This window comes from Metopolophium dirhodum, chromosome 1, assembly GCF_019925205.1.
Source record: "Metopolophium dirhodum isolate CAU chromosome 1, ASM1992520v1, whole genome shotgun sequence".
NCBI lineage: Eukaryota > Metazoa > Arthropoda > Insecta > Hemiptera > Aphididae > Metopolophium > Metopolophium dirhodum.
Genome location: NC_083560.1, coordinates 52,534,993 through 52,548,361, shown reverse-complemented (window position 1 = coordinate 52,548,361; position 13,369 = coordinate 52,534,993). Strand labels below are relative to the sequence as shown.

Genomic DNA, 13,369 nt, shown 5'->3' with positions numbered 1-13,369 from the left:
ATGATACAATAAATACCTAATATTATACTGAAATGTTCACATTTACAATTGTTTTAAATTGTATTGTATTGGGTGTTCTGAATTTTGCAAGTATTTCATAAAGATCATAAAAACATCGAAATAGGTAACTACATAAATAAATTAATTGATAATCCTTATTTGTCGATAATCGAGTAAAAGTACCAAAAGAAAACTTATTTAGGATTATTCGGAATTAACTCGAAATAATTGTTATGTTCTTATAATTTATTTAATGACTAGTACTTAGTAGATATACTTGAAAAATACTTAAAATATAATAAGACCCAGCAATAGTTTATAAGGATATTCCAGTGAATTGAATAATATATGTATAGCTATTAAAAAGTATAGATTATTTAAATACATTAAATGACTTCAAAAAATGTTCACCCGCTGAATTATTTTAAAAATAAGCACATTCAACTGCATTTTGTTTTAAATACGCAGATAACCCCTTTATTTATAGTGGATAATATTATGAAAATAAAATCCCGATGGTATTTATTTTGTGGTTTTGTTCCTTCTTGGGATTTAAACTTTGGCTACGTTATGATGTTGATTATAAACTTTTTTCATCTTTGATTTAAACATGGATAAGGAGTTTTAAAAGAAAAATTAGAACTATTAAAATCCCGTTGTCAAGTGTAAGCGTAGATTTAAATAAATAGATTATTGTTAAAGAAAATATTTTGTAGTTATAAAAGTAATTTGAATTTTAGATTCTGCTGAAAAATATGTAACTATTGGTAGTTTAAAAATTATTTTGATACGCGTTTGTGGGCAAAAATGTTGTTTTAAATACCTAATAAATTGGAACTATTTAACACTGTGTTATACTTCAGGAAAACAAATTTTGGTTGTACTAATATTTAAAACAACACTGGCTGTCAGTAAGCTGGGAAAAAAAATTATAAAATAAAGACCATTTTATTTAGCAGCGTCATGGTTATTATTAAAACCATATGAAGAAACGTCATTAGTTTGTATGACATACTTATAATATAATAAACAAATAAAGTCAATATATAACCATACAAATAAACTTGTATAAACTTGATACATTTACGGGAATAATTAAATATCATATTTCCTATTTGCAATGAGAAACAAAATCAGGTATCAATAAACGTTTTGTTTATTTTCAATATAATACTTTAGCCCCGTTTTTAAATGCTTTTTATAAAATGTAATTATGGAACCAATTATGACAGGTATATATAAATTCAATTCTAAGTAATCAACTGAAAACATATTCTTCATTTCCCTGAATGAAACATAGGCGTATAACCAACATTGTTTGTCCGGGTTTATTATTCAAGTCTGATTAATATTGCAGATGGTAATCAATATTTTATTTGGCTAATGGTCAATCCCGAGTGTTTTGTCACACAAGACAATTCGGGTTAAATGGGCTTTTGAAACGTTTTTTTACGAATGTCAATAGTACGGTTCAGGGTTAATTAAGGTGTTAATACTTTATCAGAATTATCAAGGAAATTGTTTTTTTTTTTTCTATTATTATAATATATAGTATATACTTTTAAAATAATAATATACCCATGGTTTATAGTTTCAAAGTAAATATACGTTATAGCTTATAAAATATGTATCAAATTTGAGTTAGGTAGGTATATAATTTATTTTATAGCGTGATTGCCATTTGAACTATTATGATTTAAAATACATCTCGAAATGTTGTTTTGTATTACTTTATGTTCAATGAATTTATTTTATTATTTTTATGAATTTATTTTAAAAGTGATATAATACACGTATTATTATGAATACTATATTAGATATTTACTAAGAACACAAAAAATTAATAAATATTATTGAGAATTATGAACTTATATATTTAAACTTAAAATACCGGAATAATACTGATTAATTTCGATATTATACTATTATATAAAAAATAATATACATAATATGTAGCGATGTATAATTGGCCAATCGAAACGTACCGGAAAATAATACTTGATTGCAATAATTCGACGAGGCAGGGCATTGCATGGGTAGGTAGGTATATGGTATACAAATAGATTACAGTATATTTACCTGAATGAAATGTGTGTGTGTGTTTTTTTACGTAAAACTATGTCGGTTACCGCGTAGACCGAACTATATTAATATTGAACCGTACGGGTATATGTATTTTATATAATATATACCTGTGGGTATATCGAAATCCGAACAAACTCACGACTGCAGGAGTTAAATAACGTTATTTTGTTTTTCCAATCGAAAACGTACGCGATACTGCACGGGACGTGCGCAGTATGGTTTCAATAATATATTAGCGATAATTATATTTACGACCCGGGAACGAGACACAATATAGCGTGTAAAATATTATCCGAACCCGACTGCGGTCACAGCGGTGGTTCGGCGTCCCGTCTTTCGCTGGGTTCACGTGATGTAATCTAATTTGGCGACGTGTGTGAATAGGCTGCGAACGGGCCAGCCACTTGTATACGTTGCACGCGCTGCGGTTGTATTACACTTTTCGGATTCCATTAAGTCCTCAGACATTTATCTGTGAACGACCTTTTGAATTCACTTTTGCGGTGCTACGCGGCCATTTACGAGAAATACCACAAACGCGCGAAACCGCCATTCCCACCGCACGATGGTCCGAAAAATGTCTTTCGGATATCTGCAGACTCAAAATAAATGAATGGACACATATTTATCGTACCTACACATCGATACAGACTGAAAAAAAAAATTGTCTGATGAAACTTATTCTAGCAATGTCGGTCATCAAAATGCAATCGTCCTAGGTTGTACGTCGGTACTCGCGCAGGTGCATTGTAATAAACCTGAAGGTACTTTTTGTTTTATATTTTCGTTCATTAATTATATTATTATACATTATGATTAAATATTATAAAAAAACTACTGATGTTAATAGTAATAATATAATCTTTAACAATAGATAATAATCTTTTGATTATTTATAAATAGAGCAAGGGTTTACGTGCAAAATAAAATAGTAGTAAAATATGCATTTAATTTTGTTAAAATATGCTAAAATATGCAATACAATTATAATAAAATACGCAATGAAAAAAGTAATAAAATATAAAATGAATTTATCAATTGTTTCCAAACCATCATTAAGTGAAGGAGAAGCTTTTTATAATTTTAAAATAAATTGAATAAAGTTACTTGTAAGCTAAATCATTTTTGTTTGTTAGTCTTACATTTAAATAAATTCGTAACCATTTTTTTATACATTTTACATTTTTCTTTTTTTTGTCAAAGTCAAAATCATTGATCTTATGAAATTGAATTAAGAAGCGTAAAATTACATCGCATCAAAATTTTTACACTACTTTTGTTTAAATACATTTTTCGTATTTATAATTAAAATATGCAATAAATCACTTTTATATTTAAAATATTAAAAAATAATATATAATATAATATGCCAATTCGTGGACATAACTTACTAACTAAATTGTATATGGACAGTGTAATATTGGACACAGCTGAAAAAAACACAGTACCTACGAACGCACGGTAAATCCTAGCCTTATTTATTGAATATTTGTTGACGTTGGTTCAACCTTAGACCTTTGACTTAGTAGGTAGTAGGTACTGTATTATGATGTAATAATAAAACTCATTGATAACATTTGAAAACTTATATTTAGTGCTGTACATATAGGTTTATTTTAATTGATTTTCTTGAGTCTATTATTTTGAATATGCGTTCACATAATAAATTACAAGTCACATTACCAACAAAAATTGTATTTTTATTTTCTTTAGTATTTTTTTATTTTATTTTTTTATTCATTTTTAACGTTACGGTATTTTTAAGGTTCAGTGAAAACCACGAACATGATATTACTTGTCCCTTTAAAGTTTTATTCACACTCTCTCAAGCTTTAGCCCACAGCAGAGTCTGTGACCGGAATCTAACGCGGCTTATAGTCTTCTAGAGATTTAGAATTTTAAATGAAATTGGTATATAGGAACGAGCAAAAAATAAAATAAAAACGAATAATATATTATTCAACATCAGACGTTTGATTGAACTGCTATGTGTTTCAAACGTTTTTATTTATATACATGAAAATTAAATTAATTTTTATACAGACAAAAAAGAACCAAAAATATTTTATATTTGATTGTACTTATATAGCGTGTTTTAGAGATTAATTCTAATTGAATGGATGTTTGGGCCGTTTTTATGCTGAACGTTTTAATTATGAACTATGTTATTTTTAATCCTGGATTTGTTTCTGTTTGTACAATGTTTTTTTTTTTTAAAAGGACATATTTATTCTTCAAGAAATATTGTTTATGTCTTTTAAAACATGTGCTATAGCCTATAAATTATAATCAAATTTCGATTTTCAAATGGTCATTAATAGAAGTAATGTTAATATTACAATGTATTAAAAATATTTTTTTTCTGAAATTGTTAAAGTTCTTTATACTAGATACCTATTTTTATTATTATTTTAGTTTATAAAAAACAAATATTTTTTTTTTCGGAATTATATTAGTTATTAAATTTTTTCCACTTTTATTAAGTCTACTTTTATTTTTAGAAACTTATATCTTAGAGAAAGTTTAATTAAATGTAAAGATTGACATTTTAAAGCCTAAAGTTTAAAGTCATACAAGTAAAACAAATAAGGAAAATGATAATTGCTTTAGACCTAGATGTATTTTGTATAAATGTAGGTACAGCATATGTTTTGTATTTTAAAATGCTTACTAAATACTTTGCGCTACTTTTCAATGTACTTCAAGTTATAAAACAACAAACAATTATTTAAATTTATTTATGATATTTTAATAATTATTTAAATTAGAAATAATACCTTAATATAATATACTAAAGTATTGTTTAGGTAAATTAAAACTTATAAACCACATAATGAAACATATTTATAATACATATGTCTTTAAATCTTATTAAATTAACCTATATAAACCGTGTGATTTGTGATTATAGCTTATCATATTGTACCTGAATAAATAAATATCAAACAATTTAAATTGGATTAATTTTTTAAAAAAAAATAACTTTAATAATAAAATCCTCCACGTGTTTTAATTGTCTTTTGGGTACGGCACGAGTTTTCACTGGTTAAATATTGGTGATAATTAATATAGGTAGATAACATAAAACTATCAAAAACTCACTCGAATATTGTTAAAAGTTCAAAACAAAACAAATTAAACTAACAATTATTTCTATAAATACATATTATAGTTTACATTACCTAATGAAAATTCCTTATTTATAAATATATGCGCTTAAAACTATTATGTATTTATGTATGTATGTGTGAATTTATTTTTATGTTATATATACACGAATTCTACTTGAAAAATACATTATAATATGCAATATGCAATAGGTACAGGCACTATAAATATTTGTATGTATATATATATATATAAAAACTTACATACAAGCATTGTTCATACATAATACGATTTTCCGCATTCCGTTTTGAATATTTTCCGGTGTTTGATTTCTATAGTCCTTGCGATGTTTCCACGGCCGTTAAGCACTGCAGCGATAGCATCAAATATATAATTTGAGAAACGTAGATGCGCCAAACCACCACGCATTACCACGGGAATTACACTTATATTTGATTGTCGTGAACATTATTACCGTAATGTTATTAGGTGTTGATGCATTATGTATTTATGTATACGGGTTGAAAACAAAATTTTATATAAAACAAAATAATGATAACACGTCGCACGTACATATAGCGTATTCATTCTTACTATAATATTATATAAGTGTGCTTTTTTGTAATTTCTGTTCAAATCTTAATATTATACATTCATATGCAACGCGTGCCCGTCGAATAAGAAACTGTTCTACTGCAATATCGATTGGATCCGTATTTTTCCCACTGTACACTTTTTTGAACTTGTAAAAATTAATAAGTAGATTGATATAATTTGTGGTGCAGAGGAATTTTCTTTGCGCACTAATCGTTAGAAACATTAATGACAACAATATATGGAATTATTATTATAATTCTATAATGTATTAAACTATGTAGAGAAGTGACGATTCTATCTACTATATTTTAACATGAAACTATAAATATTCATCTTTCAATTTTTAAATTAATATTTCTAATTATTTTCTGCGAATTTAAATATTTTTTTTGTGGACATTAGTTCAATAAAACTATCAATTTTGTTTAATTCAATATCAGCTAATATTATTTGGATGTAAAAAGTTGACTCATTTTAAACAATATATTACACACAGAAAATATATTATGTTTAGTTTAGTTAACGCCTAATGTTAACATTATGATTTAAATGCAGGTTACTAAATCAAATAATAATATTATATACTATCATTTCAATGTTGTGGAGCTGAGTATATTATGCTTTTGGAAATGATTTTATGGGGTCATATCAAGTCGAAGACCTCTGACAATATCTAAAAAAAATAAAACACTTGCGTGTATTTTATCGTTTTAACGAAAACTAATGTACGATTGTGAATAATATATTATACACATTATACATTTACTAAACATAAATGCAAGACAACACGACAGTTTGTACTTTTTTTTGTTGGCACTGTGGATCGAGTTTAAGATTGGCAAATGGGTTTACATACGTGGTGTTCTATACATTTATTTATTTTTACAGTATAATATATGTGTTCAATTGGGTATTTTCAACAAAACTGAGATGTACATAAATATCATACTGTATACCTAGTACTTAATTTTTAAACATCATAATATACATAATTGTGTTAATTTATTTCAGTCGATGTAGAAATTCAATAAAAAAATTAATACCGTTACCTATGACATTTTACACAGAATTATTCTTACTATACAGATAAATTTATCATTGTAAAAATATAATAATAATATACCGTCTACTATAATTCGTGTTCCCCTCTGTATAAAATATGTCAAAGACAATTATTTAATATACCTGCAAAAACAAACATAAATAATTATACGTTTAAACCATTAGTACTATACATTATATGATAAATATTAATAATAAATATTATGTATCATATATTATTTCATTTCCATGGCTACCAATACCGTTGTTGATTTAATATAGAACCACTATTAAATGACGGGTATCCTCTATACACACCTAGTCAGAGGTACCTACTTTTTGTTGTTTTGTGCAATTGTGTGCTGACATCAAAGGTCTGTGAAGTTGGCGGGAGATTAAACAGCACTAATTCCCGCTACACCACCAAGTTCTAAATTAGTGTTTTCAGGTTCTACAAAAATAAAAATTGGTGTTACCTCCAAACCAATGTTATCGACATCCCCATTTTTTAACTTATCGGAAACATGAAAATCACTAATTTCCGATTATATTTAGAGTAGTTTATATTACCAGGAAGTATAACATTAAATACAAAAATAAACAATATTATATAACTCATAATACATTACGTTCATGTAGTAAGATATCAGCATGTTCGTATATTTTAAGCTTTTCCTCACTTGTTTCTTTAAGTAAGTCCTATTTACAAAGATGGTTAAATATTTAAAAACAAAAAAAAGTATACAACACACATTTTTTAATTTTTCATATAATATAAAGATTTTTATACGTTGAGACGTTAAGTAGTATTATAAGACGCAAATTATACATTTAACTAACCTTTTTATCATGAATTTCTTTTGCGAACAATTTAATAATATTTATAAGAAATATCAACTAAATCGTTAATTACCATTTTATTGATATTTCAATAACTTTGAATGAAAATACAATAAAAAAAAAATAAGTACAAAGAGGTAAATGTTTAATTAATCAATAAATTGGCTTATGTATTTTTTTTTTTTTAAATAAATTAATAATAATTTATAAATTATTATAAAAAAAATACATTACATTTTCAAACGTGAAAAATGGAATCATAAAAAATGAAATTGTTGAAATTGTTGAAATTGAAATAAAGAATAATATTATGAAAAAAAAATAAATTAAAAAGATTTCTTAATGTTGGATCGAATAAAATTATCTTTCCGAATCAAATAATAAAAATAACATGACTATAGACTATCAAATGTATTATAAACATTTCAGATATACCTATTATGGTACCTTCGTATTTCTGAATTTGAATCATGACTACTACTTATGCTGAAGGATATTATTAAGGAAGTTTGTATGGAACGGGATGCAAAAATTATACTCCATTGGTATATAAATTGAATTGTATTATGTTTGCATGTAATTAAAAACAACCGTAAACGATTATATTGTAAAAACACGCGTTAATTGATATTTAAACTAGTTTCAAAAAGTACCTATTGGACGTTAAGCGTAATATTTTAAATTTTCGCAACAATAAATGTACCTATAAATGGTATATATCTGATTTGCTGATTAGGTATGTTCAAATATTTTAATTAACTCATGGAGAGTACTAAACATAATGCTCTAGACATGTTATATATTTTTATATTGTACAAGCACAACAAAAAAATTATTTACAAATCTACATACCGAGAAGTTATTAGTGTATTCAAACATTTGGTTTGTACCGCTAATTACAAGTATGAATTATTATTGTTCATCATATTGAGTATAATCAAATATCATATTTTATTCAGTTCAAAGCGGAAATTGTTGGTTTATAATTGAAATTATAATTAAATGTGCTTTTTATTTCTATAAATTGTCATTTTTGTTTTTAATCGTAGTAGTTCCTATTCAAAAAGTTTCATGTAATCATTTATATTATAAATTAGACATTTCCAGGGTGATACATTAGAATGGTTGTTTTCGTAAAATTTCAAAAAATAATCTTTATAGCAATACCTACCAAAATATTGTTCGAAAAAAATCAGCAAAATTTATGGGAGATTACTTTTTAATGATATTTGGGTGTTCTATAAAAAAAAACAATTCAGTGTTTGTTTTTGAAAAATTTGTCAAAAAAGAATAAAATTACTTGTATGCACCTATCCAAAAATACACCTTTTGGTGCACCAGGGTATCACTTAATGGTATGTCTCTACCCTATTTCATATATATGTAAAATAAATGTAATATGCATAACAATGTACATATATAAAACAGTAACCATACCTTTTTGTCCGCGTCACGTTTCACGTGCTTTGGCAACTTTTAAATAGCCGCTTTTGTGAGTTCTCCTCCATAAGGAGATTGTGAGGAGTATTTGTGAATCTCTTAGCGCAAACACACTTGTACTGTTTGTAACACGAGACGCAACCACTTTAAAACGTTTCTATACAATACGTTTGACACGCAATCCCTTACTGTATAATTTATAAGCTATTGGATAAATTATCATATATGTATTATATACATCTACTCAGACATCATGTGTATATGTCTAACCAATATATACAGTTCATGGTAGACAAACGTGATATACAACTAATTAGTTTCCTATTGTGTGAAATAATGTTTTTAGTCGAATAATTTATTATTATTATTAATTTATTTTTATTTTTGTATTAGGTATGCATTATCCTACTATACCGGTGTCGTTTTATTTCGAATGATTCACAGTTTCCATACGTAACGAATATAATTTACATAATTATATGCTTGAAATTAATAATTGTAATATTCTTATTTAAACGTTTTAGTTTAATTGAATTTATCGACTTATCGTCGTTGATAGGAAAAAACATCCTATGTGCTAAAACCCAAATTTTCAGGAGTCGAAAAAAACATAGAACAAAAACACATAGGAGGAGGAGGTATTTCATAAACGATCTATTGTATGTTATTGTAGGTAACACGTAGGAGAATTTATTAATTCTGAGATGCAGATAGTACATAGGAGATTTTATCCAAAAATAGCTTATTTCTTTCTGAATCCAGGGATACTAAAACCTCAAAATCACTGATTTGAACATTCGAAGTTTTTTCTCGTCTACGATTTTATATCGAATAAGTTGTTATTACAACTTATTTTACTCTTAGTCGATAAATCACACTGATGTTTTTTGATTTTTTTTTTTGAGGCTGGAAAATTTCAAAATTCTGGGGAAGTCACTTAGCTTATACTTTAAGTATATGTCGAAGGTACCTGGTCATGAGTAGGTCACTATACTATATGTATTTCTATATTATGTATCTATATACAATATACATTTAGGTACTCAAAAAACATGTGCACATGTCTTATAAATCATTGAATACGAAAAATAATTGTGAGCGGAGACGGTGTGTTTGTTTATATATTTCAAAGGATATTTAATTATATTTACATATATATAGTACTATTTTATTAATTTATTTTTATATTATGAATACAATATGCATGGATAGGCCGTGGAATGAATTTAAGTATTTTGTAAATTTAATTTTGTTTGTTAAATAATAATATACGTAGTAGCGAAAAGAATTAACTTTAAGTATTAACCTACCATTAATATTTTTGATTTACAAAACTATAACTAAAATCGTTTTTTTTTTTGTTTAAATATTCAATTTCATCAACATTTGAACTAGAATTTAGTGCATTTTGATATCAATATTCAATATTCAAAAAAAACAAGTTAGGAAAAATCACTATGAAAAATTCCAGGTTTTCAAATGTATTTTACTACAACGCAATAAATTATAATTCCATATAACATTTATGTAGGTAGGTACAGTAACTACGGACTTAATAAATAAATACCTTAATATCAACAAACGTAGTAACTACTATGCACTGATAACTAATGGACATACAAAACGGGGATATAAGGTATTTTAAACATACGTTTAGAAATACAACTATCAAAATTTTGGAGTTCCAAATTTTTAATGATTTTAAATAATTTCGAATATTTTGAAAACGTAATTGTGTAAAAATTATAATTTAAATAGGTAATAATGGAATATTTAAAGTTTTTACATTGAATAGTTTTTGAATAATAATAAACGAAAACCGTTTGAGAATAAATAATTATTTTTCGTCAAAGTTAAATTAATTCAATCAACATAAAATATATGTGCGACTTTTTTTTAACTTGTTTTTTAAATTTCAGAAAAAAAAATATGAAGAATCGTATGTATTCAATGTTCAATCCTTAGTTGTTAAAATTAATAATTGTAAGAATTTTTAACTGCAAAATAATTTACATATTTTCGTGATTGTGATCTATCTGCTCAGAATCTAAACCGCTTTTGTTACCTATAGCAAATATTTTTTAAAAAATATTTTGCATTTGAAGTGCTTCTATATGATGCTAATATAAATGAAAAGGGCACATTTGTGTATAGACGGTTAACCCACCACGAAATAAAGTATATATACCCCAGTCCCACTATCCCAGCGAAACTGTTAAACTTAAAAGTAAATAAGTGTATTAGATTTAAGATTTGTGCTCATACTGTTTTTTTGTTTCAAAAATGTATTTATAGTACAATGACTTAAGTAAACACATTGTGTAAATGGGTAACAGTATTAACATTTTATTAATTAACCAAATAATCTAATTTCAGCACTATTTTTAACATGTTAATCATTAAAACAATGATTTTTTTTAAACTCAATGTAGTAACTAGTATTTGATGAGTATGAAATATCAAGGTAATAATATTGTTCATATTATATTGAAATGAAATGTTCCCTTTGGTAATACATAGTAATTTTTATTATTTACAGTGCACTGGTGCAAGATGTCGTCGTACGCTGAATAGAGACAAAAAGACAAAGGTTAGTCATTATTCAATTATTCTCTTTTATTATAATACTTTATTTTTTTCAAGAATCCCACTTAATTTTAGTGTCCACCCGTAACGATATAGTTTGTTATATTTGTTACACTAAAATATTATTGATAAGGTAAAATTAAATCGTTTTCTAGTCTAATTTGTTAAATCCACCATACTAATTTCTGTATTAGTTATCACATGTTGCTAAGATATTAAATTAACCATTTTAACAATGTAATTATTCAATTTCAATTATATAAAGCGACTAGTGTTAGTTTTTGGTCATATTTTAATTCAGACCCATACATTATACGTGTTGAGAAAACTCGTAAAGTGTATTTTCCCCTTGTTTTCTATGCAGTACCTACGTAATTATTTTTATCGTAATTGGTTAAAATATAATTTATAGTTGTAATAATTTTTTAGCTAAAATATATTTTATGAAGTTGTTTGCGATACAATAATATTGTGATATTAAAATCCACAATCATGCCAACTGATTTATTAAAACGTTGGGGGTGACGTGTTATTGTGTTACGTAATTGTTTTTAAATGTCTGTAATGTCGTCATGGTTTATTAAAAAAAAAAAAATACAGCGAGTATATTATTAATTCCATGAGACCACGACTAACTGCATTTATCGCATTCACTACAAAACAGATCATCTAAAATAATATTTTTACACGGTATACCAGCAGTTTCATCATATATAATTTCTACATTTTTCCATTCGAAATTACAAACGTTAGGTATTATTATTGGCGATTTTACGATGAATTATTCTGTATATATAACATTGCGTTGTTAGTAAAATATAACTCTATAATACAATAATCTATGCAGTATATAATTTATGTATAATGCAATAATTAATCATTTATTGAATATTTCTGGCATACTATATATTCAAATGAAATCGACAATAATTTGATTTACCTAAAGTCCTGAACCATTTGAAGTACAATATTTTGGTATAATATTATATAAACTCGTTTATGCGCAGTGCGCTACCATACTCTCGCATACAGTTTTAAACATAAACTAACTATTGTATTTTAATGTTGAAAACTATGAAATACATTTTTCTCAAACAGCAGCAGAGATTTAAACGTGAACAATATAGTCATTGTCAATGTTGCTCCTTGTAAAAATATGCATAGATATAAGCATAAAAGATTGTATATGCCCGAAATCAAAATGTACATCATTTTGACGGTTGACAAAATTGCATGTCAGTGAATCAATTTTTAATTTAAATTACCAATATGACGTGTTGGTAGGTAAATCTAAGCATGCTAAAATTCAATTGAATCTATAATATTCATATTGTTCGTAATGAGGAAAAGAGTATTTTTAAGATTTTAATAAAATATATGAATATGAGCACCCATACCAAAGAAATATTAAGTAGGTACCTATACTAACGTTTTGAGTGATTCATTACTGTTTTATGAGTTACCTATCAAGAATTTAGATTTATTAAGTTTTTGGTATTGATATTTTTATTATGTTGTTAATAACTATAATTTAGTAAATCATCTTCATTAAAATTAAGACTACAACAGTGGCATCTATTAAAATATAAGTAACTTCTGGTATATTATATTATATTAAATATAAGACCGTCATTTTTGTTTTCATTAATGTCACTAACTCGTTAATGACACT

The 13,369-nt window shown here is 25.9% G+C and overlaps 1 protein-coding gene across 1 annotated transcript in view; it reads left to right on the top strand.

The window, feature by feature from the left end:
* The window catches only part of LOC132949759 (neurexin 1), a 272,000-nt gene that overhangs the window by 48,549 nt on the left and 210,082 nt on the right, over positions 1-13,369 (top strand). The window contains exon 3 of the mRNA XM_061020821.1: positions 11,651-11,701. Coding sequence (XP_060876804.1) covers positions 11,651-11,701 — 51 coding nt within the window. The remainder of the gene's footprint in view (positions 1-11,650; positions 11,702-13,369) is intronic.